Raw genomic sequence first — 18554 nt, 5'->3', positions numbered from 1 at the left:
CTTGGGAGGTGGGGCATCTCAGCTTGCTCCTGATTGGCTAACGCCTGCCGATATAGTCATACATCCCCTCAGGTGTGTACTTTCTCGTCACTGACGCCCCGCCCACCAATCGGGTATTGCAGCCAATGGCGTGTCAGCATGTCGTTGCCAGTTTTTCCTTCAACTTAAACGCCAGCGCGTGCTTCCAGGTCCGCTCCTCCATCCTCCACCACAACCCTCCTCCCCTTTGACACCCGCCCGCAGCACCGGCAGCCAGCAGGGAGCATCGGGGAGCGGAGTCGGAGCTTTTAAGCGGAGGCAGCAGACGACGAGTGGCCGAGGTGAAGGCTCGGCAGGGAATTGGCTTGAATCGGTCGCTGCGGTGTGACCGCGATACTTCAGGATGGTGAGAGGAGAGCCCATCTGAAACCTGGACATGGTGAGTCTCTTTAACGTCGTCCATATTGCATTTCGCAAATATATGAATACATTAAACTATAAATATTATATATATATATATATATATATATATATATATATATATATATATATATATATATATATTTTTTTTTTTTTTTTTTTTTTAAATAGCAGTAAAATAAAAGTAAATATAACTTCGCTACCTCTACTTCACATGAAATATAAGTTTTTTAAGAGGTTACAAAATATGAGGTAGATTTTTTTTTTTACTTTTAGTGATTAGTAATTATTATAATAACAACCTGTGTGTATATATATATATATATATATATATATATATATATATATATATATATATACACGCAAATGTAGCCGCAAGAGGATACAAGCCAGTGTCTTATTGTGCCGGTCCCAAGCACTCTTGCGACTCCTGGACTTCCTTTTAGTTTGATGTAGATTTTCCCGTTAGTGCTCCAAGTGTTTTGAATCTTTCCTTGCTTCCTCAGGTCTCGTGCTTTCTTGGCGATGTCGGAATTGCGTTTTGTGAGATGCTCATTCATGTAGATGTTGGTGCCTCTTAGCTTCTTTCCCTGTTTCAGCAGTGCAGCTTTGAATTCCCTGTTGGTGAACTTAATGATGACAGGTGTGGTGTTGTTCCTGCCATGGAGTGGGACGCAAGTGTCAATACTGTTGACATTGACATCCACCTTCTTCGATTGTAGGAAGTTAGCAATCTGGTGTTTTATTGAATGAACATCTCTTGACTTGGGTGTGATTTGGAGCCCTGTGAGGACCACATCATTCATTCGTGCAATCTGATCCACCTCGTCAATGAAGTTTTTAATTTGCTCCTTGATATTCTCCTTTGCTTCTTTCTCTTCCTCAAGGGTGGTGCGAAAGTCAGCATTATCCTTCAATAGTGCCTTGATGTCATCCTGTAGAATGTTGATATCATTGCATAGTGCTCTGTTTTCTTCCCTGGGGTCTTTAGCGTCCTTAAGATCAGTACATGAGGTGGCTTCCATATGGTTTATAGCCTCCTTGAGAGCAGTGCGCAAGGCAGCATTATCTTCCAATAAAGCCCTGATATCATCCTGCAGAACCCTAACATCCTTGCAAAATGCTGTATTTTCTTTACGTTTTAGCGCTTCCTGAAGAGCAGAGCACAAGGCAGCATTGTCATTCAACAGTTCTTTAATATCGTCCTGCAGAGCCTTGATATCTTCCATAGGGTATTTAACCTCCTTAAGAGCGGCACCCAGGTCTGCATTTTCATCTTGCAACTTCTTGACTTTGTTTCTTAGTTTTTTGATATACTTGTTCTGTGCTCTATTTTCTTCCATAATGTTTGTGATTGACTTACTCTGTACTCTATTTTCTGCCATAATGTTTGTGATACCATTCCTGACATCCCTTGTGACATCAAGGAGGTTTTTGTAATTACTCTGAACATCTCTTTCCAGAGACGTTATAACCCTCCTTATAACTGCATTTGAAGCTGAATGTTTCTCTGCCATTGAATGCAGTTTCTCAATTGCTTGCATTATTTGTGGTAGAGTGATCTCTCTACCCTCGAGGAACTCCTTGGTAGCCTTCATAAACTCTATGTATCCTGGAAAATGGACTGCTGTTTTTATGTCCACGTCCACTGCGAATTCAGAGCCTGAATCATTTTCCTCTTCAAGTTCAGAGCCAGTATAATTTTCCTTTGTGTTTGACATTGTTGCTAAGCAACCTCTTTGAACTTCAGCAGTTTGCTAATTAGCTAGACTTGCTAGCAGGTATCGATACTTGTATCTGTACCTCTCGACTATCCAAGTTAAAGGAATTCAGATGGGGGATTCAACCATCAGCACTGATCCTGTGCTCATGAAGTGTAGTCAGGAAAGCACCAAAATAGTTAAAATTTCCAGTATCATCAACAGAGCTCCTGCCATACACGTCCTTCCTCGTCAAGGAAAAAAAAAAAAAAAAAAAAAAAGGAGAGGAGGAAGAAGGAGAGGAGGAAAGTGTGTCCGTAGGAAGAGAGAGAAGAGGAACACCAAGAATATGGGACTGAGAGTAGGGACGTTGAATGTTGAAGCTATGACAGGAAAAGGTAGAGAGTTGGTCGACATGATGCAGAGACGGAAGGTAGACATACTGTGTGTCCGGGAGACCAGGTGGAAAGGTAGCAAGGCTAGAAGTTTAGGAGCAGGGTTCAAGTTGTTCTATCATGGTGTAGATAGGAAGAGAAACGGAGTAGGAGTTACCTTGAAGGAGGAGTTTGTTAGGAATGTCCTGGAGGTAAAAAGAGTGTCAGAGTGATGAGTCTGAAGCTAGAGATCGAAGGTGTGATGGTCAATGTTGTTAGTGGGTATGCTCCACAGGTAGGATGTGAGCTGGAGGAGAAGGAGAAATTCTGGTTGGACTTGGATGAAGTGATGCAGAGCATACCTGGAAGAGAGAGAGTTGTCATTGTTGCATACTTCAATGTACATGTTGGTGCAGGAAACAGAGGTGATGAGGAGGCCATGGGCAGGTTTGGTATCCAGGAGAGGAATGCAGAAGGACAGATGGTGGTTGACTTTGCAAAAAGGATGGAAATGGCTATAGTGAATACTTTCTTCTAGAAGAGGCATGAACATAGGGTGACCTATAAGAGTGGAGGTAGGAGCATACAGGTAGACTACATCTTGTGTAGATGCTGTCATCTGAAGGAGATCAGTGACTGTAAAGTAGTGGTAGGCCATAGTGTAGCCAAACAGCATAGGATGGTGGTGTGGAGGATGACTCTGGTGGTGTGGAGGATGACTCTGGTGGTGAGGAAGATGAAGAGGACAAAGGCAGAGCAGAGGACAAAATGGTGGAAGCTGAAAAAGGAAGAGTGTTGCATGACTTTTAGGAAGGAGTTAAGACAGGCTCTGAGTGGTCAGGAGGTGCTTCCAGATGACTGGACAACTACAGCTAATGTGATCAGGGAGACAGGCAGGAGAGTACTTGGTGTGGCATCTGGAAGGAAAGTAGACAAGGAGACTTGGTGGTGGAATGAGGAGGTACAGGAGTGTATACAGAGAAAGAGGTTAGCTAAGAAGAAGTGGGACACTGAGAGGACTGAGGAGAGTAGACAGGAGTACAGGGAGATGCAGCGTAAGGTGAAAGTAGAGGTAGCAAAGGCCAAACAAGGCGCTTATGATGACTTGTATGCTAGGTTGGATAGTAAGGAGGGAGAGACTGATCTATACAGGTTGGCAAGACAGAGAGACAGAGATGGGAAGGACGTGCAGCAGGTTAGGGTGATTAAGGACAGGGATGGAAGTCTATTGACAAGTGCCAGTAGTGTGATGGGAAGATGGAAAGAATACTTTGAAGAGTTGATGAACGTGGAAAATGAGAGAGAACAAAGACTAGAAGAGGTGACTTTTGTGGACCAGGAAGTAGCAAAGATTAGTCAGGATGAAGTGAGGAGGGCATTGAAGAGGATGAAGAGTGGAAAGGCCGTAGGTCCTGATGATATACCTGTAGAGTGTCTAGGAGAGGTGGCAGTAGAGTTTCTGACTGGGTTGTTCAACAGGATCTTAGATCATGAAAAGATGCCTGGTGAATGGAGGAGAAGTGTGCTGGTGCCCATTTCTAAGAACGAGAGAGATGTGCAGAGCTGTGGCAACTACAGAGGAATAAAGCTGATGAGCCATACAATGAAGTTCTGGGAAAGAGTAGTTGAAGCTAGACTAAGGGCACAAGTGATCATTTGTGAGCAGAAGTATGGTTTCATGCCAAAAAAGAGTACTACAGACGCAGTATTTGCTTTGAGGATATTGATAGAGAAGTACAGAGAAGGCCAGACGGAGCTGCGTTGTGTTTTTGTAGATCTGGAGAAAGCTTATGACAGGGTGCCCAGAGAGGAACTGTGCTATTGTATGAGGAAGTCTGGAGTGGCAGAGAAGTATGTTAGAGCGGTACAGGACATGTATGAGGACTGGAAGACAGTGGTGAGGTGTGTTGCAGGTGTGACAGAGGAGTTCAAGGTGGAGGTGGGACTGTATCAGGGATCAGCTCTGAGCCCCTTCTTGTTCGCTATGGTGATGGACAGACTGACAGACGAGGTTAGACAGGAATCTCCATGGACTATGATGTTAGCAGATGACATTGTGAGCTGCAGTGAGAGCAGAGAACAGGTGGAGGAGAAGCTAGAGAGGTGGAGGTTTGCCCTGGAAAGGAGAGGAATGAAGGTTAGCGCAGTAAGACAGAGTACATGTGTGTGAATGAGAGGGACCCAAGTGGAAGAGTGAGCTTACAGGAAAAAGAGATCAAGAAGGTGGAGGATTTGAAGTACTTAGGGTCAACAGTCCAGAGCAATGGAGAGTGTGGGAAAGAGGTGAAGAAGCGTGTACAGGCAGGATGGTACGGATGGAGAAAAGTGTCAGGTGTGATGTGTGATAGAAGAGTTTCAGCTAAAATGAAAGGAAAGGTGTACAAAACTGTGGTTAGACCAGCAATGTTGTTTGGTCTAGAGACAGTGTCAGTGACGAAAAGACAGGAGACAGAGCTGGAGGTGGCAGAGATGAAGATGCTGAGGTTCTCTGTGGGAGTGACCAGGAAGGATAGGATCAGGAATGAGTACATCAGAGGAACAGTACACGTTAGAGGTTTTGGAGATAAAGTCAGAGAGGCCAGACTGAGATGGTTTGGACATGTCCAGAGGAGAGAGAGGGAATATACAGTATAGGTAGAAGGATGCTGAGTTTTGAACTGCAGGGCAGGAGGCCTAGAGGAAGACCAAAGAGGAAGTTTATGGATGTAGTGAAAGAGGACATGGAGGTAGTTGGTGTGAGAGAAGAGGATGCAGAAGACAGGGTTAGATGGAGGCAATTGATTCGCTGTGGCGACACCTGAAGGGAAAAGCCGAAAGAAGAGATATATATACCTGTGTATATATACGCTCTTAATCTGAGCCATGCACACATATATATATATATATATATATATATATATATATATATATATATATATATATATATATATATATATATATATACACACATCGTCATTGCTGCCTTTTTTATCATTTTTTTAGTGTCATCATTTTCTTTTTTTTACACTTTTATAAAATAGTTGATTTTAAAATAGTTAACTCTTTCCCTATGAATGACATAACGCATCGTGATTTGTGCTACTTGCAGTGAATGATTTTAACACATTGTAACTGCACGTGCGTCTCTTTGCATGGCTGGAACAACAACATTTTCTCAAAAACAATCGTAAATAACCAAGCTATGCTCACTATAAACAAAAAAACACGACTCCCTCGTTCACTCTAATGTGCATTTGTTGTCATTTTGACGTAAAAATCTGAAATATTTGGGTCTAAAATGAATGATTTGCATTGTCCATCCAGGTGATGAATGGTTCCATTTCAGTGGCAGATGTGCTCCCACGTCATAGTCTCCTCCTCCTCTTCTCATTGTTAATCATCTGGTGAGATTGACTTGTCAGGGCCGCCTTGCGGCTGCCCACTGCTGATTGGTTGATCAGAGCAAAGCTGTTCAACGAACTAAGTCAAGTAGATGTATTTGATTGGTTGAGAAGTGTCATGTTTTAGTGGTGTTATTAGATGATAAATAGTGAAGGTGAAGTGCACGTACAGTGTGCGTACAGGAAGCAGCTTGCGTATCGGTGATGATGCATTTGAAGATAAAGGCTGAAGTGGTTGTCTGGTGTCGTTAGTAATTCCGCTTCATGGCGCACCTCCTACGTACAAAAGATCCGTCTTGGCAGTTTAGAGACATGGTGGATATATTTAAAGACAGGAAGTCATGAAATACAGTACAAGCCATCAATAAAGGGGCAGGGGGCTCTCCAGCTACACACACAAGACACAACTTGGACGCACGCCTCCCTTGCCTTCCTGGGGAAACAAACCAGTGGTGTCCAAAGTCTGGCAAATTTTATTTTAGTTTACAGTATTTGGTATAAACTGTACATGTTGTTTACTTTGACTCTTTGAAGATATGACACTGACAACGAAAAGAATGAATGTTTGTTGGTGAAAGTATTTGTTGACTTGGAATGGAATATTTGCAGGTAAGTTTGTTAGACGTGGAAGACGAGCAACGATAGACGAGGCCGCCGTGAACATCATGTGGCTTCTTGCTTCTTCCTGTCTTCGTCTCACACTCCTCCAGACGGATGACGTCCACCGGAGACTCCTCATGACTCCCCCCAACGACACTGCCGGTGTTGTTACGCCGTCGCCATCCTCGCCGCCGTACAACTTCTACGCCGCGCTGCTGGTGCTGCTCATCTTCTGCGTGGTGTTCGGGAACGTGCTGGTGTGTGTGGCGGTGTCGCGGGACCGCGCACTGCAGACCACCACCAACTACCTCATCGTGTCGCTAGCCGTGTCCGACCTGCTGCTCGCCACCTTGGTCATGCCCTGGGGGGTCTACCTGGAGGTCAGTCAGCTTCCACCTCGTCCCTTTCCTTTTCAAACCACAGTAAAGAGCGGACGTGCATCGATGAATGCGTCCAGTCTCCTATAATGGCACAAGCAAATGTATTGATATTAACAGCTGTGGCTTTAGGCAACCTCCTGGGGAGTGACCAACAAGATCCAGCAGATCCGTCTTTAAAGTGCTTTGTTTGTTCGCCTTTGTGGACCAAGCTGTGGATCCACCCATCCATTTTCTATGCTGCCCCCACGTGGATCCACCAGAGAAAAAGAAATGGTTTCCTCGTTTCTCATTTTTGCCATAATTGATCGGGCAGACGATCAACTATTCACATTTAGGGGGGCGGTGCTAATGAACGGATGAGTGGGTGCACAATTACTGCAGTACACATCAAGTACTTACAAAGTACACCGTAGTCGTTTCAACTTGGTAGCTATACAGTACTACACGATAATTTGTGTATCTATTCTTTACATAAATGGAATATTCTTGTGGTTATGGCATAGAACACCTGTTGATGACCTCCTAAATACAGGAAAAAACATTCCTATAGCCATCTTTACACTCCTATTACCCGATATAGTACACGTAATAAGAGAAAATAAGACATACAAGACAGAAAACCTGTTTACCACCTTCTAAATATGCTTTTCTAACATGATTAGAGCCCTCTAGATATGAAATAACACCCCTATAGCCACCTTTACACTCCTATTACCCAATATTGTACACATAATAAGAGAAAATAAGACATATTAGACAAAGAAAACCTGTTTACCACCTTCTAAATATGCTTTTCTAACATGATTAGAGCCCTCTAGACATGAAATAACACCCCTATAGTCACCTTTACACTCCTAAAACCCAATATAGTAGACATAATAAGAGAACATAAGACATAGAAGACATAGAAAACCTGTTTATGACCTTCTAAATATGTTAACATGATTAGAGCCCTCTAGACATGAAATAACAACCCTACAGCCACCTTTACACTCCTATTACCCAATATAGTAGACATAATAAGAGACAATAAGACATTGAAAACCTGTTTACCACCTTCTAAATATGCTTTTCTAACATGATTAGAGCCCTCTAGACATGAAATAACACCCCATAGTCACCTTTACACTCCTAAAAGCCAATATAGTAGACATAATAAGAGAACATAAGACATAGAAGACATAGAAAACCTGTTTATGACCTTCTAAATATGTTAACATGATTTGAGCCCTGTAGACATGAAATAACAACCCTATAGCCACCTTTACAGGCTTATTACCTGATATAGTACATGTATTAAGAGAAAATATGACATATTAGACATAAAAAACCTGTTTACTACCTTCTAAATATGCTTTTCTAACATGATTAGAGCCCTCTAGACATGAAATAACACCCCTATAGTCACCTTTACACTCCTATTACCCAATATATACTTATTTACTTAAATACAGTTATACTGTATTTACTGCCTTGGTATTATTATTATTATTATTATTATTATTATTATTATTATTATTATTATTATTGAGTAATGTCAAGTATGCGTTATACTGTATTTATTTACTGCCTTGGTATTATTATTATTATTATTTTTATTGTTATTGAGTAATGTCAAGTATGCGTTATACTGTATTTGTTTACTGCCTTGGTATTATTATTATTATTATTATTATTATTATGGTTATTTAGTTATGTCAAGTATGCGTTATTCTGTATTTATTTACTGCCTTGGTATTATTATTATTATTATTGTTATTTAGTAATGTCAAGTATGCGTTATTCTGTATTTATTTACTGCCTTGGTATTATTATTATTATTATTATTATTGTTATTTAGTAATGTCAAGTATGCGTTATACTGTATTTATTTACTGCCTTTGTATTATTATTATTATTATTGTTGTTGTTATTTAGTAATGTCAAGTATGTGTTACACTGTATTTATTTACTGCCTTGGTATTATTATTATTATTATTATTATTATTATTATTATTATTATTGGGTAATGTCAAGTATGCGTTATACTGTATTTATTTACTGCCTTGGTATTATTATTATTATTATTGTTATTTAGTAATGTCAAGTATGCGTTATTCTGTATTTATTTACTGCCTTGGTATTATTATTATTATTATTATTATTGTTATTTAGTAATGTCAAGTATGCGTTATACTGTATTTATTTACTGCCTTTGTATTATTATTATTATTATTGTTGTTGTTATTTAGTAATGTCAAGTATGTGTTACACTGTATTTATTTACTGCCTTGGTATTATTATTATTATTATTATTATTATTATTATTATTATTATTGGGTAATGTCAAGTATGCGTTATACTGTATTTATTTACTGCCTTGGTATTATTATTATTATTATTATTGAGTAATGTCAAGTATGCGTTATACTGTATTTATTTACTGCCTTGGTATTATTATTATTATTGTTATTTAGTCATGTCAAGTATGCGTTACACTGTATTTATTTACTGCCTTGGTATTATTATTATTATTATTGTTGTTGTTGTTATTTAGTAATCTCAAGTATGTGTTATACTGTGTTTATGTACTGTCTTGTTTGTTTAGTGTTCCGGCAGGCGTTGTAAATAAAGTTGAAGAGGTGTTAAACAGGTTTTATTTTGGAAGGTGGTGGGTGAGTGGCACTTCAGTCTCATCCACTGCGACATCCTGCTCACTCTGGACGTCATGATGTGCACCGCCAGCATCCTCAACCTGTGTGCCATCAGCATCGACAGGTGCGCTTAGTGTTGTTGCTGATCATTCCTACTGTAGATTTATTAGGATGTATCTTGTCCATGTTTTCACCATATAAGGCACTTTAGGGGACGTGATGGCTGGAAAGGGTCAATACTTGGGCTTATTGGTGTTTTCGCTTCTAAAACACAAACCTTTCTTGCTACTGCTTGTTGCTAGGCAGAATATGTGATAGAAGAGTAAAAAAAGATAAGCAGTGTGTGTGTGTGTGTGTGTGTGTGTGTGTGTGTGTGTCAGGTACACGGCGGTGGCCATGCCGATGCTGTACAACACCAGGTACAGTTCCAGGAGGAGAGTGGTGGTGATGATCACGCTGGTGTGGTTCCTCTCCTTTGCCATCTCCTGCCCACTGCTCTTTGGACTCAACAACACGGGTAAACACGAGCAAGCTGGCATGCAGGTGGCTGGGCGTGGTCCCCAACTTGTTTGTCCTGACGATGTCCTCTCTGTCTCTCTGTTTCTCAGCAGGCCGTGAAGGCGCCACGTGCAGCTTCACCGACCCGGCCTTCGTGGTGTACTCGTCGGTGGTGTCCTTCTACGTGCCCTTCATCGTCACTCTGCTGGTGTACGCGCAGATCTGCGTGGTGCTGCGCAAACGGGGAAGACGCACGGCGAGAGGTGGGGCCGAGGCGGCGGACGCGGCCCAGCGCCGCAGGAAGGTAGAAGCGGGGAGAACGCCCCAGCCCGTGTTGTTGCATCCACCAAGGAGGTTTGGTGTTGTGGTGGTTTTGTTTGTTTGCTGGCAGGAGGACAATAAAACTAATGAAGGTTTTATTTTGCGAAGGGGCGGTGCTCGGGCAAAGCAAGAATCCAGTACATTATCATGTGAACATGGCAGCATTCCTTTGTGTGCAATAGAACAGATGCACGCAGCCTGAAGACGGGAAGCTGTGCACGCTGATCCTGAGGCCCTCCACTGCCGCCCCGCAGCGCAAGCGAGTGGTAAGTGGATGCTTACGTAAGTTAGAAACGGGGAGGAACGCTTGAAACATTCTTTTCGTTGCACAGCAAACACTCAGCTGACTGAGTAGTACACGTTACATACGTCTGTCGTCCGTCTTACCTCCACCAAGCATAAATGCATGCCGGGAAAGGTTGGCTTGTGTTCTTTTCTTCATCCTTTCAAGAGAGTTGCACAACTCAACAACGTTATTAGGATTATTATTATCGTATTAGTTATTAAGGATCCCCCGGTGTGCACCCCAGACGCTGGTCAAGGAGGCATTGGTGCACCCCCTAGACGTGGAGCCGGGGCGCTTCCTGCCGCAGTCCGGGCAGAGCTTGGCCCCACCCCCTGGCCCTCAAACCCCCTCGCACCCCGGCCGGGCCAGGATCTCCCTGTCCGTCTCGGTAGAGCCCGCCCCGGCCCTCCCTTCCACTGTGATGCACTCAGCCCTGATGCCCCGCCCCCCGACCTTGGAGGCCGGCATGAGGGGCCGCGAGGGTTGGCGGGAGCACAGCACGGTCCGGGACAGGCGGGGGGCCACCAAGGAGAAGACGAGGGGGAGGATGTCACAGCAGAAGGAGAGGAAGGCCACGCAGATGCTGGCCATTGTGCTTGGTAAGGACACACGTGCGCACACATGCACATGCAGAGAGAGTATCCTCATGCAGTATGCAAGCCAATCAGCACAAAGCCTTGCACACACCTGACTTAGTGACACAACACGACGACGTTCATTCATTGGAAATGATGCAGGTGTACCTAATGAAATGGCTGACGAGTAGGTGTCCATCAAACGATGTCATCAATACGTTATTTGAATAAAGCCACCTGGGCTTCAGACACTTTGGAAAACACTATTTCATACTTTCAAGTGTGTTGCTAAATATTTTGGCTGAGACTTTTGGCATTCTTCTTTGGAAGCCCGTTTCTGTCACTGAAAGAAAAAAATCACAATTTGAAGTCAGAATTATGAGATCCATCCATCTTCTACCGCTTATCCGAGGTCGGGTCGCAGGGGCAGCTCAGACTTCCCTCTCCCCAGCTACCTCGTCCAGCTCCTCCTGGTAGATCTCGAGGCTTTCCCAGGCCACCACTACTCCGGTTGACTGAGCTCCTCACCTGATCTCTAAGGAAGAGCCCAGCCACCCTATGGAGAAAACTCATTTTGGCCGCTTGTACCTGCCATCTTGTCCTTTGGCTCACCACCCAAAGCTCATGACCATAGGTGATGGTAGGAACGTAGATCCACCGCTAAACTGACCACAAATCACCACAACGGGCCGATGCAGAGTCCGCATCACTGCAGACGCCACACCAATTGGCCTGTTGATCTCACGTTCCATCCTTCCCTCACTCTTGAACAAGACCCCGATGTACCTAAACTCCTCCATTTGGGGCAGGATCTCATCCCTGACCTGGACAAGGAACTCCACCCTTTTCCAGGTGAGAACCATGGACTGGGACTTGTAGGTGCTGATTCTCATCCCGGCCGCTTCACACTCGGTTGCGAACCAATTTGGTGACAGTTGAAGGTCACGGCTCGGTGAATCCAGCAGGACCACATCATCTGCAAAAAATCCTGCAGCCACCAAACCGGAAATCCTCAACGTCCTGGCTGCACCTAGAACAGGGGTCGGCAACCCGCGGCTCTTCAGACTCCTTGTTGCGGCTCCCTTTGCTGAATACGGTAATTTTTAAAATTTTTTTACATCGAAGTAGGGGAAAGTGCATTTTCGAAAATAATTTGAAATATCCGACTCACCCTAAGTCGGTGAATGCATCTAAACTGCGTTCTGACTGCTGATTGGATGAGCAAGGGAAGGGGAGGTAGGCTAGGGAATGAGGTGAGTCTCACTGGAGAGAAAACAGTTGAACGAGTTTGGAGTTGAGTCTGAAGCATCTTACTGAACGGTAAAATAAAAGTATAGAATTTCTGTACCTACGTGCGCAGAGCCCGTGACACGCTAATCGCCAAGGTGTGTGCTGCGGGAGCTGACGGTGTCACCCCGCCTGTGACTGCTGTGAGGCGGGGCACAACAATACGTTTCACTTTTACGTCTCCAAATACCAGTCCCTACATTTGTCGCCAGTCGCTTTTGGGAAAATAAATCACTAAGAAGGTTTGGAAAGACGCCAGATTTAGCGAGGAAATGGCCAAGTTGGCAACTCTGGGCTGCACGTGAGATCGTACGGAGGGGAAAAGCCTTCACAGATGGAGAACACGTGAAAAAATCGTTCAGAGCATCTATTCTTTTAATTAAAAATTAAACAAGAAATGATTGAGAAATTGAAGAATGCCTCTCTCTGCAAAGACGGTCAAGGACAGGCTCAATAGAATGGTGATTGATGGCAAATCAGCAAAGGCATAAATGCTATTGAGCAACAACTCTCATGCAAAACTCCGAACGGAACTACCTTCTCGTTCACCGGGTTAAACTCCAACGTACAACAAGAACAAGAATTGCCACCCCTGCCCGTCGCCTCTCACTGCCGGCAACACCACAGTGGAATACGGTCCAACCCCTCCAGAGAGGACCGCTTCCAGAGCCTTGCTGTGCATCGAGGTGAGTCCGACTACATTGAGCCGGAACTTCTCCACCTCGCGCACCAGCTCAGGCTCCTTCCGCAGCAGAGAGGTGACATTCCACATGCCGAGAGCTAGCTTCTGTAGCCCAGCAAAGACATAGATAGATAGATGCTTTATTCATCTCCAAGAGAAATTCACATTTCTAGCAGCTCTGCAAAAATGTCATAATGAACTTAATCACTTCATCACAACATAAAACAACCAAGGCAAGACATGAGCCATCAGAAAAATAGAATAGGAAGAAAAAGAAATGCGGAACACATCACTTCAAATTTATAGTGCAATAAATCATAATACTCCCCGTAGACCCACCACCTGCGGGGGCAAGCATAAGGGTCCGGTGCATTGCGCTTTGGGCAGCGGTCGAGGGCGGGCGCCTAGGCGACCTGGTCTTCGGCAGCCAAATCTGGTTCTTGGGACATGCAATGTCACTTCTCTGGCGGGGAAGGAGCCCGGACTTGCGAGAGAGGTTGAGGCATTCCGACTAGATATAGTCGGACTCACCTCGACCCACAGTTTGGGTCCTGGATCCAAACTCCTCGAGAGGGGCTGGACCTTGTTCTACTCTGGAGTTGCTGCAGGGGAGAGGCGGCGAGCTGGTGTGGGCTTATTAATAGCCCCCCGGCTCGGTGCCTCTGTGTTGGAGTCATCCCCGGTGAACGAGAGGGTCATTTCCCTACGCCTCCGGGTTGGGGAAAGGATCCTGACTGTCGTTTGTGTGTACGCGCCGAACGGCAGTTTAGAGTACCCAGCCTTCCTGGAGTCCATCAGAGGGGTGCTGGAGAGCACCCCAATTGGTGACTTCGTCGTTTTGCTGGGAGACTTCAACGCCCATGTGGGCAATGACAGTGTGACCTGGAGGGGCGTGATTGGGAGGAACGGCCGCCCCGATCTGAACCCGTGCGGTGTGATGTTGTTGGACTTCTGTGCGAACCACAGTTTGTCCATCACAAACACCATGTTCAAACATAAGGATGTCCATAAGTGCACATGGCACCAGGACAGGACCAGGACCTGCGTCCGCATGTTCTGGACACGCGGGTAAAAAGAGGGGCTGAGCTGTCAACTGATCACCACCTGGTGATGAGTTGGATTAGATGGCGGGCGAGGATGCTGGACAGACCCGGGAGACCCAAATGTGTAGTGAGGGTGTGCTGGGAACGTTTGGCAGAGTCTCCAGTCCGTCGAGTCTTCAGCGCTCACCTCCGGCAGAGCTTCGCCTGCATCCCGGGGGAGGACGAGGAAATTTGAGTCTGAATGGGCTCTATTCCGTGCCTCCATTGCTGAGGCAGCCGATCGGAGCTGCGGCCGCAAGGTGGTCGGTGCCCGTTGTGGCGGCAAACCCCGAACCCGATGGTGGACACCAGAGGTCAGGGCTGCCGTCAAGCTGAAGAAGGAGTCCTATCGAGCATGGATGGCTTGTGGGACTCCTGAAGCAGCTGACAGGTACCGGCAGGCCAAGCGGCACGCGGCTTCAGCGGTGGTCAAGGCAAAAACCCGGGTGTGGGAGGAGTTCGGTCAGGCCATGGAACATGACTTTCGGTCGGCCTCGAAGAGGTTCTGGCAAACCGTCGGGCGCCTCAGAAAGGGGAAGCAGTGCCCAGTTCACACTGTTTACAGTGGGAAGGGGCCTGCTGACCTCGACTGAGGATATAGTTGGGCGGTGGAAGGAATACTTTGAGGCCCTTCTCAATCCCACTGACATACCTTCCATAGAGGAAGCAGAGGCTGAGGACACGAACACGGACAGTTCCATCACCGCGGCTGAGGTATCTGGGGTAGTCAAAACACTCCTCAGTGGCAAAGCTCTGGAGGTGGACGAGTTTCACCCTGAATTCCTCAAAGCTCTGGATGTTGAGGGACTGTCTTGGCTGACACGTCTCTTCAACATTGCGTGGAAGTCGGGAACAGTACCTCTGGATTGGCAGACTGGGGTGGTGGTCCCCCTTTTCAAGAAGGGTGACCGAAGGTTGTGTTCCAACTATAGGGGGATCACACTCCTCAGCCTCCCTGGGAAAGTCTATTCCAAGGTGCTGGAGAGAAGGGTACGACCGGTAATCGAACCTCGGCTACAGGAGGTGCAATGTGGTTTTCGTCCTGGTTGCGGAACACTGGACCAGCTCTACACCCTTGCAAGGGTACTGGAGGGTACTTGGGAGTTTGCCCAACCGGTCTACATGTGCTTTGTGGACCTGGAAAAGGCATTCGACCGTGTCCCTCGCGGTGTCCTGCGGGAGGTTCTCCGGGAGTATGGGATTGGTGGCGCGCTACTACTTGCCATTCAGTCCCTGTGCAACCGGAGCAGGAGCCTGGTTCGCATTGCCAGCAGTAAGTCAAGCCTGTTTCCGGTGAACGTTGGCCTCCACCAAGGCTGCCCTTTGTCACCGATTCTGTTCATAATTTTCATGGACAGAATTTCTATGCGCAGCCAAGGTGTTGAGGGAGTCCAGTTTGGGGTCTTAGGATCTCATCTCTGCTACCAGTGCAGACGATGTGGTCCTGATGGCCTCATCGAGCTGTGACCTGCAGTGTTTAATAGGACGGTTTGCATCTGAGTGTGAAGCTTCTGGGATGAGACTCAGCACCTCCAAATCCGAGGCCATGGTTCTCAGTCGGAAAGTGGTGGATTGCTCCCTCCGGGTTGGGAATGAGGTCCTGCGCCAGGTGGAGGAGTTCAAGTATCTCGGGGTCTTGTTCACAAGTGAGGGAAGGTTGGAGCGTGAGGTCGATAGACGGATCGGCGCAGCGTCTGCAGTAATGCGGTCGCTGTACTGGACCGTCGTGGTGAAGAGAGAGCTGAGCCGGAAGGCAAAGCTCTCAATTTACCGTTCAATCTATGTTCCCACCCTCACCTATGGTCATGAGCTTTGGGTCGAGACCGAAAGAACGAGATCGCGGATACAAGCGGCTGAAATGAGTTTTCTTCGTAGGGTGGTGGGACTCACCCTAAGAGATAGGGTGAGGAGCTCGGTTATCCGGGAGGAGCTCAGAGTAGAGCCGCTGCTCCTTCACATTGAGAGGAGCCAGCTGAGGTGGCTCGGGCATCTAGTCCGAATGCCTCCCGGACGCCTCCCTGGTGAGGTATTTTGGGCATGCCCAGCCGGGAGAAGGCCCCGGGGAAGACCTAGGACACGCTGGAGGGATTATGTCTCACAGCTGGCCTGGGAACGCCTTGGTGTCCTCCCGGTGGAGCTGGAGGACGTGGTCTGGGACCGGGAAGTCTGGGCTTCCTTACTGACACTGCTGCCTCCGCGACCCGGACCCGGATAAGCGGAGGAAAATGGAATGGAATAAATTATAATACATAGTAGTATTAATACATACTGTATGTTCATTATGAGATAAAAGTTGACATTTTGAGCAGTTTCTACCTCATAATGGCTTTTTAGCCATCATTTCAACTTTTTATCTCACATGATTTACCATTGGGCTATTTTTGTAGTTTCCATTTTATTCATTTTTTCATATTTAAACAAATCATATTTTATTTATTTAGCCAATAAATGACTCTCAATAAAATAAAGTTATTTTAAAAATCCAAATTGAATGTAAAATATATGCAAACATATAATTTGTCCAGCAGCCACCTAAGGTCCTCAACATGCTTCCTTGTCCTACAGGTATAAGTGTATATATATAGTATTAGTATAATAATACTCATAACTGTGAATGAAAATGATTTGAAATGGGTTGGAATCTCTGTCAGGCATCTCTGTGTGGAGTTTGCATGTTCTCCGGTTTCATGCATGCTAGCTTCATTGGCCACTCTAAGTAGTCCATAGGTATGAAAGTGAGTGTTTGTCTAGGGGTGTCCAAAGTGCGGCCTGTGGCTGTGATTTTATCGGCCTGCAGCACAGTCATCTTAAAATGTCATTTAAGAAGGAAATTTAAAAAAAAAACAACAGCTTCAAAAATGGGAAAATCGATCAAAAGTCAAAATATTAAGAGAAGAGGTGTAATCTAGCAAGGTAAAGAAAAAGCCATCATTTCACAAGAATAAAGTAATATTATGAGGAAAAATGTCATTTTAGTAGCATAAAGTTGAAATATTAAGGAAAAAAAAGTTTATTTTTATTTAAAAGTCAAAAACACTGAATAAAGTTATAATTTTTAGAAACTTAGGTTGGGGGAAATCTGTAAAATGGGATTAAAATCCAATATTAGGAGGAGGAAGTTGAAATATTTGGGAAATTATACAAAAATAATCAACAGCAGACATTTGACCAGAGGTGTCAAAATATGAAGAGAACAATTTTCTAATTAGAAAAAAGTTGCAATTTTATGAGAATAAACTTGTCAAATGAGGAAAAATATCATTTTAGTAACAACGTTGAAATAAAGAAAAAAAAACATGACTGTTTGAAAAGATATAAAGTTATAATTACGAGAAGAAAATTGACAAGCGGAAAGCTGAAATGAAATAGTTGGAAAATTAAAAATAACAGCAGAAATGGAGAAAAACAGCTGTAATTTTATGGGAATAAAGTCAAAATTTTAAGAACTAAAGTCATAATCAAATGAAGAACAAAAGTGGCAATTTTACAAACATAAACATCATTTTTAGTAGCATATCATCTGTATTCCAAAGGTGAAAGGCATATACATTAGCTTCTTAGCATATCTGTGTATATGTGTTGGTTCTCATAGTACCAAAGTGGCCGCTGCATTCTTTCATTTGTCAGTGTGGCCCTCACTGGAAAAGCTTTGGACACCCCCAGTCTATACTGTATGTGCCCTGCCATTGGCTGGCCATGATTATTGATTCCTGATATGGAGCCCGGCTGAGAGCGGAAAATGTGATTTGCATGGCTTTATGCCACATTCTTCTTCTGCTAATGAATAAGTGATGATGCTGATGCCCATGCTGGTGGTGTCCAAGGTGTCTTCATCATCTGCTGGCTGCCCTTCTTCCTGACCCACGTGCTGAAAGCTCACTGCAGCAGCTGCTGCATCTCTCCGTCGCTCTACAGCGGCGTCACCTGGCTGGGCTACCTGAACAGCGCCGTCAACCCCGTCATCTACACCACCTTCAATATCGAGTTCCGCAAGGCCTTCATCAAGGTCCTCCTCTGCTGAGGGCACGCAGGCGTCGAGGCTGTGGAGACAAGGACGAGGACCCTTCAGCTGAAGGGCACGAGGAAGACCTCCGCGGAATCGGTCGGCATAGCGATTGGCACGGCCACATTATTTGGTACGGCAGCCGATGCTAGTATTGATGTTTCATGTGAAAATATTCCAAAAGAACATGACCTTGGACCTTAGGAGTTGCACGTTCATTCCGCACTCACGTGTTCATGGAAGCCCGTACCCCAATGTCCCATATATATCCCAATGCCAAGGCATCATGCGCCACCGTGTGCCAGCACAGCTGCTATCTCCTCTTTGTGACTTAGCAGGGGGACATCGTAGATG

At 45.1% G+C, this 18554-nt stretch overlaps 1 protein-coding gene across 2 annotated transcripts; it reads left to right on the top strand.

Moving 5' to 3' along the window:
• The first annotated feature begins 239 nt into the window (after positions 1-239).
• Positions 240-18218, top strand: drd2l (dopamine receptor D2 like). Of its 2 annotated transcripts, XM_054783037.1 has the most exons (8): positions 240-418; positions 6564-6833; positions 9481-9590; positions 9847-9983; positions 10075-10268; positions 10468-10551; positions 10816-11170; positions 18022-18218. In XM_054783037.1, the coding sequence occupies exons 1-8, from the start codon at positions 416-418 to the stop codon at positions 18216-18218; spliced, it is 1350 nt and encodes a 449-aa protein (XP_054639012.1). In that variant the 5' UTR covers positions 240-415. The 2 variants fall into 2 exon arrangements, with proteins under 2 accessions (XP_054639012.1, XP_054639013.1); XM_054783038.1 differs by lacking the exon at positions 6564-6833.
• The last annotated feature ends 336 nt before the right edge of the window (positions 18219-18554 follow it).

This window comes from Dunckerocampus dactyliophorus, chromosome 7, assembly GCF_027744805.1.
Source record: "Dunckerocampus dactyliophorus isolate RoL2022-P2 chromosome 7, RoL_Ddac_1.1, whole genome shotgun sequence".
In the NCBI taxonomy this organism is placed as follows: domain Eukaryota; kingdom Metazoa; phylum Chordata; class Actinopteri; order Syngnathiformes; family Syngnathidae; genus Dunckerocampus; species Dunckerocampus dactyliophorus.
The sequence above is the reverse complement of the archived record's forward strand: the minus strand, read 5'-3'. Positions and strand labels throughout refer to the sequence as shown.